We start from the raw sequence: 22,714 nt of genomic DNA, 5'->3' as shown, positions 1-22,714 counted from the left end.
AGAATGGAGACCAAAAAAATTAAACAAGGAAAAATATGAAGAGGGCAGGAAAGAGGAGAGCCGGATGTTTAATAATGCCCTTGTTGCTGCAAAGATAAACTAATGGCACAAGACAATGTTTCTTGTAGAACAAAAATCCAATAGCAATGAGTCTTTATTCACGTTTAGTCACCTGACATGAGGAAAGTGTCTGTTGCATTAAAATAGTCATTAATGTAAATGGCAGCATGGCTGAACAAGTCCTTTTCAACGGTAACGAACATCCCACATAGTAAAGTCACTTCAACACAGCCTCATGACAATTCCCACATCAAAACAGTACTTTATTTTATATTTTTTTTTGCCTCATCATTACTCCCACATTAAGATCTTTCAGCTGTCAAGTGTACAAGGTGAAGAAAAAGGTTCTCAGTCAGCAAACACAGGTGCATCAGGAAGTGTCTCCACAATACACCACTTCAGATCTGCTGGGTCCCCAGTCCATCCTTGAACGCTGGGCTCCCAGCACCATGTGTAGCACACTACTAAGGCTACACTACTAGGTTAGCTTATTAATTCTGCATACATCAGGCCGAACAATGTGTCAACCTGCAACAGACTGAGCATTATAACTGAAAATGGCAAAAGATTCACTCTATTGAACTTCACATCATTATTTGATGTTAAACAATGAGGCAAATCCCAACAGTATATACAAAAACCAGCTTTGCTTTTACAAAAGATTTTGTTTCCCATATTGATTAATCCAGGCAGCTAACTCATTGGTTTATGCAACTTTATTGAAGAAAATAAATCAATTACTAGTAGAGCTATTAGTTGATCACTCATCCATTGACAACTTGCATCATTTATTCAGTGCTATATTAAACAGTGTTTTGGAAGACAGATTAACTAATAGCTCCAAGCCTCCTAACAAAATTTAAATGAATTACAAAAATGTTCTTAGACCCTATTTTGGAATACAAGGGATGTTTGACTTCCAATTTCCATTCTCTGTAAAACAAGAACTGGTCATTCCTTTATTGACATGCATAAGATACATCACATTTTCTGTTCTGCTGATGCTATAGATTCAGTACCAATTCTCCAGACACATCAGTTATGAGCAAAAATATATAATAAAACCTCAGTTCTCTAACACTGGAAGGTTTGGAACAAGATGGATGTTGCTACAGCGAAGTTACTTCTTTGATGGGTGAAAACTGAACATCCATCTCCCCTCCCCCCTTTCAGGTGGTATCTTCAGTATCTGTTAGAGCAGTGAGGAATGTTTGTTTTTTAATCTCATAACCAAGTTAGAATGAAGACATTGGCCACATAATACACATGCTCCATTAAAAAAAAATATTCAGAATCTTGGGCAATCGTTCTTGTGTAACTACTTTACAGATTCTAAAAGCAGTTATTGTCCAAAGCTGGAAGAACTAAAGTCTTCTCAGATGAGCATGTGCATGAATGGAAGGAGGTAAACAAAAAAATAAAAAAGATGAGGTCTGATAGGGGAGCAGCCGGATAAGAAAATCAAAAAAGGAACAGTAATTTAAAGTTTATTCCAGCTATAATGCAGGTTATTCTGACTTTAAGGTAGCATCACATGGCATACTTCTGAGTCCATTCCCGAGATATTCTGTTGTACCTGCAAAGAACAACAGGAACTGAGTTAGTGCCATCACGAAAATAATTTCGTAGAAGGTTAACGATCAGGTATTAAGTTACTCCCATCTCCCTAATCTCTTCACACTAAGAGAAGTCTTTCTGTAATAACATTTAGTTAAACTGAAAAAAAAAAAAAACTTGAAAAAATCCCTCCCTAGACTAACCAGGGTGTTCTTAAGTTTATTTGAAACAGTTCAGCTTCAAGGCAAGCAGATTTGCTAGAAACCTCCTGTGAAAAGCTACCCAAGGGGAAGAAACAGAGACCACTTGGAGTAGGAGGGGCAAGGGGAGTGTTTTGTTTAAATATTGTTCTTAGATAAAGATTACAGGGGATCACATGCCATAAGTAAAGATTACTTGGTTAATAATATCATTGGATACAGAATTTATGTCAAAATTCTCATTTTAGAGTAAAACAACAGTTAACTTTCTTCATACTTAATATTCTCTTTCCACATGAACACATCACTGAAACATTTTTTTAAAAAAGATCGTAATATCTTTATGTACACTACTTCCACAGGAATTGAGCTGAATTAGTTTATACTTAACTCCATGCTTGTCAGTAAGAAGTTAATTTTCAACTATACAAGCAGAACATAATCCCCATACATTTTCCTAGCTTAGATGTAGAAGATGGACACTACTGAATAATGAACAGTTGAAATTTGGATTGTCCAAATTCATGCATGTGGTCTGATTACAAAGTATTGCTTCCAGGGCATCACTTTTAATGAAATTCTGGCAAAATGTGTGTAAATACTTACCAGAACAGGATGACAAGCTCGCTCAACCTTGGTAATTATTTCATACTATCTTTTTTTTTTCCCCCCACCATGCAAGAGCAGTATCTGTGAGAAAGTAACTAGCCAATACATTTCACACTAACCACAGAACAAGCTGTTAAATATTCAGGTTCAGTAACTGGTACATCCATTATCTGTTAGTTAATCCAGTGCCTTAAAGCATGCAGCACTCAAGTGCTGACAAGCCTCCATTTTGTTAAATGCACCATAATGTGCAGATATTCTTACCCTACAGCATAGCGTATTTCTCTGTCCACTCTCTTGCTAACCTATTGTACCTAATTGGACAAGTATATTTAGCATTAATATATATATATATATATATATACACACACATATATATATATATAACAAACAAGGGCTACTTCATATAACTATCTGTGCAAAACGTTAAAAACACGTAAGGAACAAAACCAGTTGTTTCAACACAGATAGGAAAAAAAGTTACGACGCCTTTTTCAAGGGGAGCTCCAAAATTAAAGTCCAGGCTGCTTCTAAAAAGAAAAAAGCACTGAAATAACAAAGCTGTCTTTTCCTCAATCTAAATATATCCTATTTATGCATAGTAAGCCAATAAATGGGCAACACGTACTTTCAAATATTGTCACACTTTGGGAAAAAGATGAAGTTTCCTTCCCCCTGAACTTCAAAGATACTAAGCCTCGTTGTTTTTAAGTTATGCACTACCAAGAATAGGTACTTTGACACACAACTTCTCTCCATCCCAGATTTTCACAAAAGGCTCACTCAATACAATTGCAGTCTGACAAAGCACTCTTCATGAAGTTTGCTAAAATATTGGTCTTACGCAACTCCGTACTTACTTGTCTCTGTCTGTTTTATAGATACGTGCAATCTCTGGCACTAGCGGGTCATCTGGATTTGGATCACATAACAGTGAACAAATGGATAAGAGAACTGTAAAAAAAAATTCTCAATAGTAAAACAGGAGCAATGATCTTGGAAACAATGGAGCACAGTTCTCTGCATTAGCACGTCAGCACACTAGAGAGTCCAAATAACCTTTTCCTGACACATGGCCAAAATAATTTTGTAGCCCACTTGAAATTAAAAAACAAAAACAACAAGAAAAACCCCACAGAATAAGTTAAAAGTTCCTAAGAACTATTTCCCAATACTCACAACGTTCAGTAAGCATACATGAGAACAGCACTGTTGTTTCTCTCCTGCATTATGATGCAAGGTAGCAGGCAACTAAAGCATATTATTATGCATTCTAATGACCAGCATATTCGATAATTTTAATTATTAAAACCAGCGTTTATTTATTTATTTATTTTTGATCGGGCTGAATTTTTTCTCTGTAGTATGTAAGATGGTATACCCTGATCTGCATTGATTAAACTACATATGTTATATGTAAAGGAGTAACGCTCCTGCCGGCAGCTGGAAAGTCTGCATCCTCTACTCTCACAGCAGCTTTGAAAGAAAAACATAGTAACAACATTAAAATGTAGGGAATCCACATTCAGATCACAAGCCTACTCCTCACACAGACAGGAATTACAAGTTCTATGGACAAAGCAGCACTTTGATGGCTCATTTTGAAGCCACAGTGACCGGCAGCTTCGAGGAAAAACAAAATTTGATCATCATGAAAACATTTGAGAATTAAATGTTATTTACTATACTAAAATGAAGAAAGCAACAAAGCTTGTACTGCAGGACAACATCAACTTATCTTGAAGTATATAATCAGTAAGCTGAGTTCAGGAAGTTAATGTAATACAATGCCAGGGCAGGGCAGCAAAAAGCAACATGTATCAACAACCATTTTCTTTTGTTTACCGCAGCCATGTGCCAATATAATTTTCCACGGAATTCTGGACAGACTCGGTAAAAAAAACAACCAACAACATGAAGACTTCACTACTAAAAACGGAAGTCATCTTCAAATTGATATGCAAGAGTATTTTTACATGGAAAACAGCAAACAAGCAATTCTTCAGCCTTAGGTAGTTTCACAGGCCTGCTTCAGTCCAAATGCTGGCGGTTTGCTCTGGGACCAAGCTAGTAAGCTCTCCCATGAATACTGGAGCAAATAAGCAGCCAGATAAGGTTGGCTGCTACAGCCATGTAGCAGAAGGTATTTGAAAAAACAAACTTCCATTAAAAAATGCAGTAAGATATTATTATCAAATTGGCAAAAACACAGGCTAGATTGAGTAAGGGAAAATTCAAGAGATGGGCAGAAGCTCAAGACAATCAAAGCTAAAAGCACAGTATTCAACACCAGATGGAAACATTTCTCCTTCACAAAAGTTACCTTTAGAAATAGTTAAAGCAGGAGACCACTGTGATCTTAGAATATCGAGACAAATGCTGCCATTACTGTTAATATTTGGATGATAGATTCTTGTTGTAAATGCAACCTGCAACAACAAAAAAACAATACTAAGAACGTGTTTCGGTTTATAGCCACAATGATGTCACCCTCTCTCTTCAGTCAAGCTATTAGTCAACTCCTTTTGCTCTGAAAGAAAAGAATTAAGCAGTTCTACTCCATCGCGGATTCATGGAAAAGCAGCCGAGCCACCACCTCTCCATTTCCAACAACCAGGCATTCTACTTCAAACAGAGAGAGGGCAAGTAGGAAGCTGCAATTTAATCACAGGTGTCTGCACCATGATGAAGACACTTAACACAAGTGTTTGAACCATGGCAACACAGCCATCGCAGGGCTAAAGAATATCAAAGATTATAGTTACTGCCAGTGTGCACCTTCACATTGCCTGAAATTTGGAAGACAGGCTTTTGTTGTAGTTTTACTAGCTGCTTGTCTTATTTTGTAACTACTGCCAAATTCTAACAGGTACTATCACCTCTGATTTCAGGCACTCAGTAAATTAATCTCTGTCCATGGCGTCACATTTTTACAGAACCCAAACAGCTGTACTGAGAGACCTGACAGCCCCCTTCGCAAGAATTCTGTTACAATAGCACAAATCTATTGAGTTTTCCTAACAATCAAGAAAAACAGAAATAAAAACATAATTCCAAGACAATCAGAATTCACATATATGAATTTGCTCCTAAGAATATATGCCAACACACTCATTTTGGTGATAGGAAGGCATATAAGATATTGTAAGCACATGAAAGAAGCGAGACCTTGACAATATTTGAACACAGATGTTGGCATTTTCTATCGTGTATTTGGTTCCTTAAAGAGTGCTAATATCACAAATGAGAAATCAATACTTACCTTAGGTGGTTTGAAAGGGTAGTCTGTAGGAAAGTGAATTGTCAAGAAGAATACACCACCCTGATATGGACTGTCATTCTGCCAAAGTAAACAAATAATTCTCCTATTACCATCTTTATTAGGACAAATTTCACTGAAAATATTGCTTTTAAATAATGAAACTTATTTAAATGACCAAACTGTTTATTCCACCAATGTAACGGACACAGTAAAAACTCAATTACTACTTCCTCAGGTGAGTGATACTGAACAGACACAGGTCACTTTCTGGATGGACCTGTGAGTTGATACTTCAGAGAAAACTTCTCTACCAATCCGAACGGGGCAATGTGACAAAAGCATCCAAGCCTCTCTGAGGTGGCTCCAAGAAGTAATGGTAACAGAGTGGAAGTCCTCTCTAACAAGTTCAAAAATGTGAAGTTCTGCATTTGGAGCTTATTTGTTATAACCACCCAACTTGATAGTGGCCAAGGGCCTCCCTCTAAGTTCTATCCTTCGCCTAGGTGTTGCTTAGCCCTCCAAAAAACCTACCAATACACAGCTAGCTCCTTGTTCCTCGGGGTGGGGGGCACAGACAAAGAAAAAACATCAAGATTGAAGTGAATCCTTCCTCCCTTTCTCTAATAAAAATTCACCATGATCAGGTATAGGGGGAATACATTCCCCTGCCCCATAGAAATAGTTAAAGGGATAATTCACTCAGGCTTTAACTATTAGCAGTAAAACAACATTTGGATTTTTGGAAAAAGCTGATAGGAAGCATGGGATAAACGTGGTGACTAAAGACTAAATATGGAATGCCTATGTTACTAATTACAAGAAGAAATACGTAAGAAGTTTTTACTTGAAACTACAATTAAATTTCCAAGATGAAGCAAATATTTTGTTGTTTAACCTGAAGACTACAACACTCTTAATTCCACGCTCATGGCTATGAAAAATGTATCTGAGACAGAGTACACTTCTGAATTATTTGTAAATTCAATCTTCGTATTCCTTGTAAGAACATCTCACCAATGTAAGCCGAAAATAAATCTTTCTTAGCTAAATAACAGCAAATTAAATTCTGCAACACAAGACAAGGGACTGAAACCTGGAAACACGTAGGGCATATCCTACGCAATCTCTACCTGAAACCTAGCAAAAAAGATGTAACTTCTTGCAGTTGGTCAAGGAATACTCCGTGAGGATGCATTTTAGCAATTGCAGGAGCAAACTCCTCCCAGAATCTGTTAAAACTGAAGATAAACTAATGCAAGCACCCTTACATCTTACGAAGAAAATCACAGCCTGTATAATATTATATTGCAGAAGGGGAATGCTAAATGACTGGGTACTGCAACCCTCGTCTTTTATTAAAGGCACTAAGCAACACCACGGGAGCACTAGAGCTACTAACACCACACTGTCAGGATATTTCCAAGGCCTGGTTTTGAAACAGGAAAGCAGGCCTTTTTGACTGGCACCACAAAAACCACATGGGGAAAGAAAGGAGCTGTACATTGTTGAACCAGAAGAAGCAGCTAAAAATAATAATCCCATTTTTAAATTTGACTGATGTTTTAATACCTTACAACCCCACGGACACATAAAATCAAACTCAGTACAGCACAGAAAATACCTTGTATTTCAAACATGAATACAGCTGTTAAACGATTTTATCTTTGAGACACCTAGTTACAATCAATGAGGACCAGGGACTTGGGAACAGAAAGCCATTTTTCCAGTCAGGTGAACCTCTAATACACAAACTTTCAGTGATCTACTTAAACCCTACTTGCAGATATATATAGAGAGAGTCTGGGCGATGCTGCATCACCAATATTTAATTCCTGCTCTGTAGCCTCACCAGAAGCATCACTTAGGGGCTCCAGACCTACTGGCATCTCGTATTGGACTCCTCAAGTTACAAAACGTTTTGTTTCCTAAATATAAATAATCAGCCCTGAGAACTCCAGATGTCAAGTGTTTGTCTTCACTAAAAGCATAAATGGAAACATTTGCCTTCTTTAACACGGAAATGGCCTTGTTCAGGTTTCAGATATGTACCATACATTTAACACACACTCTTCTCTTCAGTCATAACCGGAACCTCACATTTCAGTGACTTACCCTCTACTCCCAAAAGCACTCACGATCTCAGTACATGACACTAGATCAAATAGATTCCCTCATCTGCTCCAAAATCTCCACAAAAACAACCCAAGTAATTACTAAAACCAGGATGAGCTCTTACTACAAGCAAAATCCACGCTAGATTCAAATAGCAGAAACAGTTAAACGCAAAGTTTCTAAGTAAAGTGATAACAGCTTACATTGTTCTAGAGATTATTTCAGCTCAAATACATGTCCTGGTAAAACATCACAGCAATGCAATAATCAGACTCATTTTTTTTCCCTCCTTCATTCTGTGTTACTGTAAAGAGTATCTCTAGAGCTAAAGCCTGATAATGGGAGTTGAAAAAAAGCGAAGCAAAACAAAACAACACACAAGTTCTTCCTGAATCAGAACTACTAGTTCAATATTACATCACAAGAATTAGAATACTTACAGGTCCCATAATTGTGGCTTGCCAATGAAACACTACAAAAGAAAAACTCCGCATTATTATCTAGGCATGGTATGCTTTGAGTTAGTAGAGCAAAACATAAAACTTAAGATTACTTACTGTCATCTCCAACGGGACCTGCTGAACACTGTGCTGGAGGATCACGGGCTAAGTCACTAAGTTCCTTTAAAAAAAAGAAAATCTGTTCAGAGAGGGAACACTAATGAATTCAACAGCCATTTTCACTTGATATCCAACAAAAAACTTTAACAGTTTTTCCATAAACAAACACAGAAGAACATACAGTAACAACTATTAGCGCCAACAGATCAGTATCAGAAACATCTTTGTAAAAGATGACGATTCCCAAAACTGGCTATGAAGCTGAACAGTTACAAGGACTGCTTTTCCAAATAAATGTCATTACTTTTTGTTCCTGTCAAGACAACCCTGCTGGAGAAGGGACAGAGACAACAGGAGGACACAGCCTGAAGAGGGCTAAGTCTAACCAGTTTCTGATCAAGATTTTTAATGATCAAGTCTTAGCTAGAGAAGCCTTAAGCTGGAATTGAGAAAGCTACTGATAAGTCAGTCTTCATGGCATAAGAAGCATGAAGTGTATAAAATCTGGTACTAAAATTCAAAACGATGACAACAAGAACAGAACAATGCCAGAAACTCAGTTTCTTTTTCTCCACTACCTCCAGCAGGGATAAATCTTGTGTATAAATCTTGTATATATTAAAGAAGACAAGAAAGCTGGTAAGTATTGGAACCAGGCAAAATATCTGCATTTTTTAATTTTAAACTTTATATTTATGATAATTATGCCTTTAAAATTCTGAATTAACTGAAATGCAGAAACCAGTCCCCTCCCTCCCTGTTACAGGGGGAATGAAAACAGAAACTTAGAATGGAGGATTCCTTGTCTAGGATCAAGATTCTGGTGATAATCACTCAAACACATCATTAATTTGTTTAAACACTCCGCAGTTTACTTGATTGGATGGTGTCCCTTAAAATGAAATGTATGCTTTCAGTTGAAGAATGTAAGAGATACCTTCCTTCTTCCCTGCTCAGTTTTGAATCTAAAAATGGCTTCAGGAACTTCTATAAATCTGCACTTGTCAAGGCATCTAGAAGTCACAAGAAAGGGGAAAATCTTCAGTTCCTCTCCCATATATTAACAGTCGCACACAAGTTATTTTACTACAAGTCCACACAAGCCACTAAAACAAGAACTTTCCATTACATTCTCAGACATTTAAGAAACCCAGGCATCCCTGTTATGCTGGAAATATGCACATTTGGACCAGACAGCTAACAACTCAGCCTAGGAAGAGCCTGATGTATATCCTCTGCATTTGACAAATTCCGCACTTGATAAAAATGTAGTACATGTAAGCCAACACAAAACGAGAAGAAAAATGCATTACTTGGAGCTTGAACACCTTTGTTCTTGCAAACACAGAAAGAGAAGAGAACACTATTTCAACGTGTAGAAGTCCATAGGTTATATATAAAAACCCTTCGTTTTTAGAAGTCCTTGAGCCCATAGGTTTTTAGACCCTCATTTCACCACCCTACACAGGCCAATTTTCATCACCTTCCCAGTTAACCAGATCTGACTTTTGCACTGGAATGAGACTATACTGCAAATTTGAATTGTACCAGTTTTCAAAAGCAATAGCACAGTGAAATTACTACTATGGTCCATTTCACTGCTGCTGTTACTTTCAAGGGTGGACAACGGCTCTTTCCAGACCACAGTACATCTCTTTACAGGGCGTTCCTCTACCATATAGCACTCCCCACCTATTACTGGTGTTCCCTGTGAAATCCTTATTTCTGCAAGTAAATATCACTTATTAGGTCCATATATTGTTCAGTAGATTTGCTAAGTTAGGCTGGTATCACTCATGTAAAGGCAAAGAAGAAATGTGAAAGAACTTTCAGATTGAAAGTGGTTTTTTGTTTTGTTTTTTTAATTTTCAGGGTCCCCAGTTCCTGCACTTGGCAAATCAAAAAGTCCTGTTAATCAGGCTTACTTCTCATCTAAAAGCCTTTCCATTACAAGAATGATCAGTCAATTATTTCCAATACCTGGAAGCAAGAAGTTCCACTGGATTTTTTGTCCCTTAAAGTAAATTGTAGCAATAGAATGAGCAGAAAGACAAGTGTTTGTATTTTAATGTAGCCGTGTAGTTATTACTGGATTATTTGATTTAATCAGGGAAGAAGATTGGATCCTATTTTTGGAAAATTGTCGTGGGGACTAAGAAGTATGAAAAGGCTCTTCATGCAGTTTATCAAAATTATTAAAATGAGTAGTATGAAGAAGGGCAAGAAAAGACCAGCATAAAAGCGTACTGTTGAAGATATGTGCAACAGCCTTGAGAGCTCCTCTAAAGGTACTACGATCTTCAGAGAAACAAGAAGTCAGTACTCACGATAAAAAACAGTTGACAAATAAGGTATTTTAACATGTCAGGAAAAAAAAATTAATAAGAGTATGTCAATAATCCAAGAAGGAAAGGCAAATAAGTAGAATTCCAAGTGTAAGAAAAATATTTAAGAAGTCCCAGTGAAAAAAATCATGGGGAAAAAAAGAAAAAGGTGTCAGTAACATTAAGAATAGTGTACAAGCTGAAACACATGAGTTTTAATATTCTGGTCATCCAGACTCAAAATATATGTCCATAGAGAGTTACCTCTCTGAAACATTTAAACTAGCCTGGAGAACAAGCAAGCAGTGACTTCAATGAGCTAAAGGGCTGAAGTTTTGTCTGGCCCAAAACACTCAAGTATAAAAACCCTGATGGTACTAAACAAAGCAATTCAAACTATAGGTAAGGCTAGGAGCACCCGATCCACCACCCAGCGCTTCAGCCACAGCACAAGTGATTTACCCACTAGTCAGAAACACAGGAGAGGCAGCACCCATTCTTCAATTCTCTTCTTGCACCCTTTGCTATTGCAGTCAGAGGAGTAAAATTTGTAGCAAAGCTCTTTGTTTCAGCAGAGTTTAAAATGCTGGGGAAGAACAGAGGCAGCGGCCAAACAAACACGGGCAGGTTCTTCCTGCTTACTGTAACACCGGGTCTATTTTTACCTCGCCGTTAAGCGTGTGACACTCGGCATCTACACAAAAGGAGGGAGGCTTTTCTTCGCAGACAGGGAGCAGAAAGTTCTCCCTGTGTGACTTCAAAAAGCGCCTGCTGCTGAATCCAAGGGGCAAACTGGAAAAACTGGAAACTCGGCAAGCAGAGGCATATGGGCTGTGACATTCGGAGCGCAGCTGAAGCATTTCATGCAAGGAAAGGGAGGAGCCTCCCCCCCAAGTCAGCGGCGGAAAAACAGACTTGCCTTCTTAGCTTATAGAATAGCTGATCTTGATTGCTACCAGGAGAATGTTGCATCTGAAAGTATTTCTAGAAGCAGAACTAAGCTTGGTAATTGCCATGGGCTGATAGAAGTCAGCTCAGAATTGTTCCCCTGCTTTCACCATTTCTTACCAAGAAGGTAAGACCGTGTGAAGTTTGTTAGAATTTAAGTAAAACGGTAAAAAAAACAAGTCCCCGGCACTGTTCTGTAAAGTATCTAAGCATAAGGGCTTCATGCTGCTTGTGCTGCAGTCCCTCCACCTTTGCTCCTTCTTGTTCCCAGTCAGTCTCCACAGTGCTTTCCTCTGTCAAAGGATCCCAAGCTACATCCCAAACTTCCTTAAAAATGCCCAAAGTAGAGCCCACGCTTTCCTGGAGTCAGCTGCTGTAGCTTTTCATTTTACAGGTGGCTTAGGAAAAAGAAAAAGCATTCCCAAGAAGCAAATTCCCAGGACTTCGCACAGAACCGACCGCACCAAGCTGGGTTCAGAGCGATGCGCTGCACGCCTATTGGGACAGATTAGTCTCGAATTACAACCGTGACTCCCAGGCTCTGGCTCTGCCGCAGGTTTCCGGTACAGCTCCGGCGTATCACCATTCCTGTGCCCCAGTTTCCAAATATAAAGTCGTGATAGTGCCTACCTCGCCACTGGGTGGATTAGTCACCCGGCATTTTACAGATTTAAGCACTATTTAAGGGCCGAGGACCAACGCTGCCGTCAGAGGACAACAGCAATGAAGCACGCAGAGGAAGGCATGCAGGTCCATCTTTGCACCAGTTTTGGAAAACCGGTAGATAACTGGAAGTGCAGCCACTATACCTGCTCCTACAACAGACCAACCTGCTTCAACACAAATTCAGCACCACTGTATGCCGCCAGGTTCACATCAAGTATGCGGTAAATGTAGTTTTTGTGGAAAAACAGATGTATTCTTGGCTCATCTGTCTCCTCTCTGTGAATTCAGCAAAACACTAGCCAAAAAATAAACCAGTAACTTCAAGACAGATATAGTTTAAAAAGCTAAATGCTTGTTTTGCACATACGTAATCATAACTAACAGAATATATAGTACATGCTTCAACTGATGAAGTGAAACCTTGGCATGTGACTGTGAATGCAGGACTCTGATCCTGGGCAATATTATAAACCACCAAGTGCCTTTTGTTTTTTTCCTGACAGAAAAGCTGCTAAAGAACCCTCAAACAATTCCTCCCTGCCAGCTGTTTAGAAAGATTACAGCAGTCATCTGAAGGGTGAAGAACATTTAAAGAATGACGAAGGATGCCTCATCCAAATACACATGAGCAGGACCACGAAGGGAAGTACTGAAGGCAACTAGTTGCTCTCCTCACAGTTCTTCACAGCACTTCTTCACGTTTCCAGGCCTCAGCAAATCCAGCAGCAAACGGCAGCCTGCTGCCCAGGCAAGCTGCCTTCTTTCAAGGCACCAAGCAGAGCTGTCAGTGGCAGCAGCTCCTTTGCTTCCCATTTCTCAGAATTCATGTTCCCTGCAGCTCCACTGCTACATTTTTCTAGTTTAAGCTGGAAATAGCCAGGGCTTATTTTTAATGATAGTAGCAGCTGACTTAAATACAGAGTGGCAGAACATCACTCATCTTCACAGGCATAAATGCATAGCTAGATTTAATGTTGGTTCGTAACACGATTACTTGTTAAAATCATAAATTGCAGCTTGCTGGTTTCTAGTCAAGAGAGCACAATGAAAAGAATGAAGTTTATTTGCTTTAAGTTTCCAGACACTGACTTGTTCTACACTGGAGGGATGGAAAGGTGATATGCAGTTAAATCAGAAGCCTAAAAGAAAAGAAACACCACACATAACAAAACAAAATCACTAAGCCAAAAAAAAAAACAGCATTTGAGTGCTTGTCTAATATAGTCTGTCATAAACAGGACAGCTCAAATAACTAAGCATCCAAAAATTCACTCCATTAGTCTTTACTCATTAGCTCACAGCTGAAAACAGCTTTAAAAAAGAAAGGATTGGAAGCAGCTATAAAGGGAGGGGAAGAACATTTAAGCCTGTTTGAAGATTAAGAAGTGTCAGCCAGCAAAGAACTACTGCTTTATCCCACACACCTGCATCTGCAACATTCGTTTCAGCATGAAAATTAATTATCCCTGGAAGCAGAAAATAACCGTTTGAAAAAAAGAGTCTGTGGATTTTTAAGCTGAATAAGACAACACTGGCACAACACACAAGCGTAACCAACAGAAAACTGTCAATTTCAAACAAACGGACCTTATGGCTAACGCTTAAAAATATGGATACAAACTACGTATAATGACAGTGCATAATACAGAAGAATGTAGGCTGTTGTTTACAGAAAACCAAGGGCCAGAGAGCAGAGTGCTTCTTAACAAACCCAAGCCACTATGGCCAGGAATGTAAGACTTGGGATCATCTGCATCTTGATCATTTCGCTTGTTCTAATCTTCAGGATGTCATCTCCGTGGTATACAAGCTTTCAGGCTACCCACTGCATCTAGGTTTTACAATGTCTAGCAACGATATCATGATGACGTATTAAAAAACGGACATTGAAATATCCAGGTTTTAAACCTAGCAGTCGAAGGAAATGCCAAACTGCTGTGGAGCTGTAATTAAGTCACTTTGTGTGCCTAGACTGATGCAAACTACTCGGATGACTACATGCTATCTTGCCAGAGAACCTACCTTTCAATACCGAGACCTCTGTGAAAGGGGCTATTGTCTACAGCTCTTCTCACCTGTTCTGAAATTTGGAAGGTGTACAATGTAGGTAATGGTTTCCAGCAAATTTCACTGTTACAACAGCTAAAATATCACTCTATTCTACTCCAGCCTTTCCCAGAGCTCACCCCTGTAGCTGGACAGATCTGACTGGAAAAGGAGGTCACTCACCAAAAAGGCATTCAGAACAAACTCGAAAAAGGTGGCAGCAACTCCTACAGTTGTGCTTTGGACTCGGAAATATGGCTTGTTTCCCCACAAGTAACCAAAACCCACAGCAGCTGTCTTACTCAAGACGAATAAAATCTGACACACACACGAATTCTGGGCTACTACAACAACTACCATTCTCTGAAAATAACACGGTTACTAAAACACAAATGCACATCAGCACAGGATGAAGGCTGAACACTGCCTAAAATATTCTGAAGGGAAAAGTGTGGTGTGAAGTTCGGGTTAACTTCCTGTTCGTTCAGTGATAACTGGGGGTTTTAATTCTGCCATTCCCAAGCTTCTGAGTGCTGGATCCTGAAACTCGACATACTTTCACTTACAAGCTTCCCCTGTGAGAACCACAGATCATCAGTTCTGCAACCAGAGCAGCACTCAGACACGAAGGTACGCAGTGGAAACTGTCCACAAGAGAAGTGAGATGTACACAGCTAACTGAAACAGAACGGCTGCGGAAGGAAGGGGCAGATTAAATTCAACATAAACTCAAAATGATACACTTGGAAAAACAAAAACAAGAAAACTATATTCAAAGTGAGGCACCCTAGCCCAGACCACTCCTTGCTTTGTATGAATCCCAAGACGAAGGCGAAAGCAGCTGAAATATACCATATGGGTATATTCCACGGTCGTGCCCCTGCGGTCACAGCCACGACAGTGATTACACTATCTTATCTACAGCTGTACCATTACGCTACCATCTTATGCTATTGTGCACAGCCACCCTTCACAATGGACCTGTGTTCAGAACAGCTAGTGGCAGGGATGCAGAACGGAGGGCTGTAGGATTAGGTACAGTTAGGCACAAAATCAGCTCACGCTGAGCCAACGACGTAAAAAAATTCCCAAGCTGTTCCCGAGGTGAACTGCAGATGCTCTTACTGTTCAGTTTCACCTCCGCTACCTAGAGAATATTGGTGTCCAGAAGGGTCTTTAAGAGCAGAAGAGGAAAAACAAACAAACAAACAAAAAACAAACAAGCAGTGTTTAAAAGAGTATTTATAAACAGACCGCGACCACCACATTGAAGTGGGGGAACAGAAGGGGGGCATTGCCTATCTGGCAAATCATCGTTCAGGAGATTCTCCTCTGCTACTCAGGGAAAGGACAAATTAAAACCAAGTCCAAAAGGAAAAACAAAGTTTGCAGTCATCCGATTTACAGTACTGGCTGGCATAATTACTCGGATAGACGAGCAAAGGTTGGGAAATACAGCCTTAGAGCAGGGCACTCGTGTTTACCAGGAATCTGAAGATGACGGAAGCGATGAGCACCTGGCCAACCTAAGCCCAGGTCAGAGAGAAAACTCCCCATAAAATCAGCCGAGTGCTTAGCAGTCCTCGTGCCCCCCTCCACCAACATTGACCTACACCACTCGAGCATCCGCCCTCAGTTCAGCCTCAAGCTCTGGTGGCCAGATGCTCAGGGAAAGGATTAAACTTTCGTCTCCTTCCTTTTTTTTTTTTTGTTTGTGCTAGGCCCTAACATTTGCAAAGCAGCCTGAAATCCTCCCTTCTCTTTCTTAAAACCAGAATAAAAATTATCACAATTATAGTGAGACCTTGAAGATGCCTAACCTATCATGCATCTTACAGGAACAAGGTTCAGAACAAAGGCTTCCTATAATCAAAATTTTAATATTGAAGCTAACTTTTGATACGAATGCACTGAACAATGTTTAAAAAAAATCCTTTCCATTTAGCTTTCAGTCCTGAATCCTGCAATGCCCATTTTTCAGTAAACCCTGTCTACACTCAAGTGTTTGATGAATAGTTGCCAAAGGCATAAACGCTAATTTAAACTTGTGAATGTAATTTTAACTAATTTTTTGCATGGCTTCCCTCGCACAACCTACCACGTTTAACGTAACGGATCAGTGCCCCATAAAAAGTCCACTGAAGAGAAAGTTTTGTTTTAAAATATTTCTTAAAAAAAAAAAAAAAAAAGCAAAAAGAGCCTTCAGTAGTTCCTGTTTAGAGTTTGAAGGATTAAATGTAGGTTCAAGAAGTTCCCAAAATTATCCAGCTTGTGCAACTCAACATCATTTAAGGCTCTCTACCGTTAAAGCCAACTTGACAGAAACAATTATGTTTAAGAACGCACTACTGACTGTGCTCCTATATACATTATCACAGCTGCTCTCGTTTCTTACCCTGGCTAGTTTGTTTTTTTCCTGCACGTTGTACCGGCCGATTCCTACAGCACGTCAGTCACAGGAGAAAACACACGCCTGTAACTCAGCCGTTTCAATGCATAGTGTGTTAGCCTGAACTACCACCCAAAGTCAGCTTACATTGGGGTACCAGCCCTAATGTTGGAGCACTAGGCATGTGTTCCCACCTGCCAGCTCTGATGCACAGGGAAGGACCCACAGGAGAACAGAGGGCAGGCAGTTAAAGCAGCAAAACCGTCCTATCTGCAGCAGAAAGATTTATCTGACATTGTGTATCGACACCCTAATCCGAATTACACAGAGGCGCTACCCCTTCCACTGCTCCTTACCAGCTGCCACCCCACATCTCAGACGAGGCCAAGGACCTCCATCCTCTCTCCCTCCTTACGCAGCTCAACCCAGGTCCGCTGGGAAAACACCCGCCGGCAGGGGAGCATGCCAGGCTGGAGGTGGCCTCCGCAAGGCACAGAGATGCCTTTGGCAGGAGGCAGTTCACTGCTGCGCGTTCAGCAGCTGTTGCTACAGCTGTTTGTATCCCCCCCGGCCACCCGTCCACGTAACAGCGCGAAGGAAGGCATTAGCGCTTCGGAGCTGCTCACAGAGCGGGGAGGCAGCTGAAGGGAGCTCATTTTGCAGAGCTGTGCATCGGCTCTCCTGCAGAAGAAGAAACTAGTGTAGGGAATAATACCAAAAGCGTTGGCTTACTTTCAAAAAACAGATCTTTAAAAGCTAGAATGATCGTAAAGAAAACGCTGGCTAGACAACCTTTTACCCGGTGCATTATCCCACCCAAATCCTTCAACATACCAGAGAAGTCTGTTTTTAAGGTATGCAAGAAGTACTCATCTAATGGACTATTGATCCCCGAAGTTCTGTAAATTACCTAAGCGAGATTACAACCCCGATTCCAGTGCACACACTTAAAGACCTACGCTGACCGGCAACTTGTTTCACAAGCGCAGAGCCCAATTAATGGGAGAAACCTTCAAGTTTCTGCAGCTTAAACTTCCTAGGTACGGAAGCATTCATTTTCCACTCTTAAAAAAAAATTGACCAGTTCTTAGAGCACACTCAGGGCCTTCATAGGAAGCGCTGTACTTGAATGTGGCTGTCAAACCTACCCAATTAAGAAGCATTATTTCCATTTTACTACCATTCAGTTTGTAGGATAAATGTCACTTCTGACTATTCAAGTAAGCTAAATCCTAAACAGAATTTAAGCAATGACAGCTTCCAGGTGATGCTGAGTAATTTTGTTCTGTTTCTCAAATAAAACACCGAAGGTGTTCAACACTCTCTCCTCCCAAACGCTCCATCCTGAAATGTCATGACTCAAAATCCCCCACTGCCCTCTGGCTACCCATGACCCTTCTAACCACCAAGCACCAAGGCCACATGGCGTTACCTACTTGACACAAGACTTATCTATTTTGAGTACCCCTGGACAGGCTGAGGTGAATTAACAGAGGTATTAAAAAGGTAACGCAACACAGAGTGCATTCACAAATGTTTAAAGCATTTAAACTAATCTTACATCAACTGCATTTCATCAGCTAATCCATCTCAACTTCCTGAGCCCCTAAACAAATTCAGACTTATTTCTAGACATTCACTCAAAGTGCAAGATCAGTCACCTAATTTCAAGGTATTTAATGATTTTGAATGAGCCCAGCAAATTAAGACGGCCTGCAAAAATAAAGTAATGTAGGTTTCATCCAGCAAAGCTTAATTCCAAACAGTTAGCTTTTCTCGTTAGGCTCACTTTTAATTTTTTTGTCCTAAGCTGAAAACAAACTAGTGGTAATTTCAAATGAATGTAACAAGTAGGTTTTATAACATTTCAATTGAATCACCTCTACGCAAGTTACACCTTTGGTTCAAGTGATGCAAATTTTCATGCTGCCTTCATCCTTGCACATTGCATCCAATCTCCTAAAAATATTATGAATGCCTCCAGCGTTTGTAGCATTTCTTATTTTAAGCATTTAGAGGAGGGCAGTGGGGGGAGTGTAGTTGCAATTAAATATACATCTAGGAATAGTGCTGGAGGCTACAACCTTGAGGAAAATTGTTATTTAGTCTCCACTCTACTCCTACCAACAGAAGCCTCCTATCTGTACTTACGTAGCAGTAAAAGGTTTTGCCACCTTCAGCCTTCAGCTTCCAGGATGCCTGCTCCACTTAATTTTTCCTAACAACACCCCCTGACATCATGATGCTGGCTTGCACCGTGTTTAACCAAATGGACATGAAACACGGCAGGCACAAGTTTTCCTAAGGATTTCACAGATGAGACATTCCGTACACACATCCCCACCTCCTGTATTTATTCTATTTTTAGGCCTTTCATACCACTTCACCCTAACGGATGTATACAGCAGTGATAAAACGGATGCCTGCCAATGACGTCATCTCCCCGAGTTTTACCCGTTTTACGCACTCCCAGCCCCGTACTCCAATGTGAAAGTTTCTCCTCGACAGAGACGTGATGCCATTCGAACCCAAGTGCCAGCGCTGCAGCGATTATGGGATGCACGTTTAGCAGCTACCGCTCAACGCTTCAGACTGAGACAACGTGCAATGAGCATGCATCGAGCATTTACATACAAGCTCATAAACAGATGCTCATTTGTTCCACTGCCCTTGTGCTTATTTGGGGAAAAAAAGTCATCATCCTCAGGAAAGGAACCTACGTCTTAATTTTAGCTGTTTCCCATTATTCCATGGCAAAAGCAGTTTATTGGTATAATAAAACAACTGCCACTCTTTTGCAAAGCGAGCCGTGTCAATAAAGCCGAGTTTTGCCAACTGAATGCAGGCCACCCTCAGGGCAGATGGCACAGATGTGAGGATGAGATCCAGCATAACGTCATCTTTCTGGGACTGGCTGTGTACCTGACGGCTCCTTCAGCTGGAAGAGCTTAATACAGCATGTTCCAGAAGCAGGTAACGCAACGCACAACACACGAGCACTCATGTGCTTTCGCTTCCAAGTCAGAAAGCAGACTTTGCTAGTTAGGCTTTAAGTGGGGGGCGGCAGCACTCTGAAGGTGCTACATACTTCAGATTACATTTACACACACTAACGCCATCTGAGTCTGATTTGCCATGTATAATGAAGGATTTTATTTTACTCAGAACACTAGTCCATAAAGAAGAAGTGGGTCAAAGACCCTGAAAACACCTTTCCAGTATGTTTGGGATGTCATCGGCTGCACAAGACAATTGAGTTCCAGCCCTGACAGGTAATGCCACGAGTCAGACTAAACCAGCTACGTGTGATTACAATGTTGTGAGGTCCTGGTCTCTCTTTAGCCTGCTCTGATCTAGTGCCAACTACGTACTGCGAGGAAGCAGAGCTTCAAGGTCTGATCTGTGACCTTACTATTGGAAGACGGGGGATCCCAGATCACCAGTGACAGAGTGCCATATCCCTGGCTTTACAGGTCGGTAAGATTAAAATCCAAATTCAAAACAGCCTCGTCATGAAATTGGTCCTCCTATTTTTGGATTTCAGCCTCAATCCGAGTAAATGCTTTTATCAGAAACCGTGCTTCAGGAGAAAGCACCTCACAAGCACTGGTTTCAGTCTGGCTGCACATCACCATTTTGACTTTCCAGGTCGGCAAAAACAAAATCGAAACTGTAAACCCCATGTGAATTTGGAAGTGTATCTTGTAGCAGGGTGATGAAATAGATTAAAAATAGCACCCTTAAAAAAAAAAAAAAGAGAACGACAACAACAAAAAAAACAAACAACCACCAATCCTAAACTCCAGCACCGGGTGAGGGAAGAAGCTCGCTGCTACACGCTGCCATAGAGCACAAGGATTAATACAGGCCCGGAGACCGCACACAACAGGCCCAAACCGTGAAGTCAGGCGGATGACTTATCGATTCAAAAGTTACGATGAATCGTTTCAAGGCTTCGACCGTCAGCCCGATGGTTGAAGGGAGGCAAACCCTCCCTCTACATAATAACAATCCGCTGGTTTTAACAATAAATTCTTACCTGCAGCGCCCGGCTGCGTTTCATAAGCATGAGTTGATGACAAAGCATACCAGGGAGTATCCTAGCCGTGCTTCAACCCAAGTGATATCACCCGCTCAACACAGGGGAACAAGTCCTGATGGCGTTTTCGAAAGGGATCGTTTTGCGATCTGAGGACGATCCACTTGGCCACACGACCCCACAACACGTTTTGTGTTTCCCGAGCTAACAGGGAGCCATCCACCGACGCACGCCTGACGAAGCGGCTCGCTCCGACCGAAACAGCCCCGGAAGCACGGCCGGGGAGGGAGATCGAGCCCACGGCGGGGCCGTGGAAGGCAGCAGGCCCCCGGGGCGCCCCGAGGTGCCGGGACACGCCGACTTTCTGCCATCTTGCCGAGGGCACCGGGGGGGGGCCGGGCTGCGGGGGCCGCGATCGCTCCCGGGAGGCAGCGCTGAAGCAGCCGGCGTGCCGAGGAGCCCTTCCCGTCAGCGGGCAGCGCTTTAAACTTCCCTCACCTCCGCCTTTTTTTTTTTTTCGTTTTTTTCTTTTTTTTTTTTTTTTTTCTCCTTCCCGAGCGCGCTGCGAAAGCCGCTCCGCCCGGCCGCGATTGTGCAACGGCGCAGAGCCGGGGCCCGGCGCTTCCGCGGGGAACCGGGGCGAGGCCGGCGGGGGGGGGGTTGAGAGGAGCTCGGAGAGAGCCGCAGCGGAGCCTCCCCGGGCTGCGGGAGCCCGGCAAGGGCCCGGCCCGGCGGGGCCCCGCCGCCATCTTACGATGCGGGGAACAAGTTCCGCGCCGCGGGGGGGGGGGGGGGGGGGGGGGGGAAGGGAGCCGGGCAGGGAGCGGGGCGCAGCTCCCCGGCCCCAGGGAGCCCCGGGCAGGGCTGACACCGGGGCGGCCCCGCCGCTGCTGCCTCGCCTCGGAGCCGGCCGGGTCGGGCCGAGCCGGGCCGGGATCCCCACAGCTCCGGGCCGAGCCGGGCTGGGTTCACCCCACCCCCCCAACTCCGGTCCTAGCCGTGCTGGGTGCCCGCCCCCCCCAGCCCCGGTCGCCGAGGGGAAGCCGGTGTGGCGCAGCCGCCACCCCCCAAAACAGAAAAGGTTAATAATAATAATTAATTAAAAGGGGAGGGTGGGGAGGGGGCATGGCCCAGGGAACGGCCTCCTCACCTTGTTGATGCGTTTCAGCGCCATTGTGTGCGAGTGCCGCCGCCGCCGCCGCCGCCGCCGGGCCCGTCCGTGCGCCGCGGTGAGTCCGGAGCGAGGAGGAGGAGGAGAAGGAGGAGGAGGAGGAAGGCGGGGAGGGGGAGGGGGCAGCCGCGCCGCTCCTTCCTCCGGAAGCGGCCGAGGGGGGCGCCCGAGATGGAGCGCCCGGAGCCGGGGCTGCCTGCGGGCAGCGGGGCCGTGCGCCGGGAGGAGGCCGGGGACGGGGAGGAGGAGGACGAGGAGAGAGCCGCGAGGCGCCGCCCGCCCAACACCGAGCGCAGAGCCCGGCCGCGCACCGCCGCCGCTAAGCCAGGCCCGGCCGCCAGGAGGGGACGGGAGGGGAGGGGGCGGGAGGGGAGGGGGCGGGAGGGGGCGGGGCCTTCCCCGGTGGCTCCGCCCCGCGGGCGGGGCGACGCGCGGCGCCCGGCGAGAGGCGGGGAGGGGCGGGGCCACCGAGGCGCTCGCTCCCCGCCCCCGCCCGCGGGGGTGGTCTCGCGAGAGTTCGCCCCGCACCCCGGCGCGGCTGATGACGGCGGGGCCCCGCCCGGCCGCCGCCCTGCCCCGGCGTGGCTGCGCGCACACAAAATGGCGGCCGCCGGGCCTACAGGGCTGCTCTGGGGTGGCCGCGCGGTATCCCTCCGCCTGACCGCGGCTTCCGTCTCCTTCCGCGGAGCGTGTCCTGAGCGCTGCCCCTGCGGAGGGGGTGACCGGGGGGAGCAGGGCCCCGAAGCAAACGGGGGCTGCTGGGGAAAGCGG

The 22,714-nt window shown here is 43.2% G+C and overlaps 1 protein-coding gene across 3 annotated transcripts; it reads right to left on the bottom strand.

Annotated features, from left to right (window-relative positions):
* Nucleotides 1–136: 136 nt before the first annotated feature.
* On the bottom strand, nucleotides 137–22,349 carry UBE2D3 (ubiquitin conjugating enzyme E2 D3). Of its 3 annotated transcripts, none has more exons than XM_040555605.1 (8): nucleotides 21,923–22,278; nucleotides 9,298–9,373; nucleotides 8,358–8,421; nucleotides 8,241–8,272; nucleotides 5,689–5,766; nucleotides 4,750–4,855; nucleotides 3,287–3,380; nucleotides 137–1,636 (listed from the first exon to the last, which is right to left on the bottom strand). In XM_040555605.1, coding segments are annotated over exons 3-8 (357 nt in total). In that variant the 5' UTR covers nucleotides 8,359–8,421; nucleotides 9,298–9,373; nucleotides 21,923–22,278; the 3' UTR covers nucleotides 137–1,590. The 3 variants fall into 3 exon arrangements, with proteins under 3 accessions (XP_040411539.1, XP_040411537.1, XP_040411538.1); XM_040555603.1 differs by lacking the exon at nucleotides 21,923–22,278 and adding an exon at nucleotides 11,350–11,393; XM_040555604.1 differs by lacking the exon at nucleotides 9,298–9,373 and having other exon boundaries at nucleotides 21,923–22,349.
* Between the last annotated feature and the right edge of the window lie 365 nt (nucleotides 22,350–22,714).

The sequence above is a fragment of the Cygnus olor genome, chromosome 4 (assembly GCF_009769625.2).
Source record: "Cygnus olor isolate bCygOlo1 chromosome 4, bCygOlo1.pri.v2, whole genome shotgun sequence".
Lineage (NCBI taxonomy): Eukaryota > Metazoa > Chordata > Aves > Anseriformes > Anatidae > Cygnus > Cygnus olor.
The sequence above is the reverse complement of the archived record's forward strand: the minus strand, read 5'-3'. Positions and strand labels throughout refer to the sequence as shown.

Bases quoted from the DNA above. Each gene is read 5' to 3' on its own strand.
- UBE2D3 (XM_040555603.1), bottom strand. From the start codon at position 11,378: ATGCCGAGTGTCACACGCTTAACGGCGAG. The intron at 9,374-11,349 runs GTAAAAATAGAC...TGTGACTTCTAG, and splicing joins GTCACACGCTTAACGGCGAG to ATGCCTTGACAAGTGCAGAT. The intron at 3,381-4,749 runs GTAACTTTTGTG...TTTTTTTTACAG, and splicing joins TGCTTTAACTATTTCTAAAG to TTCTCTTATCCATTTGTTCA.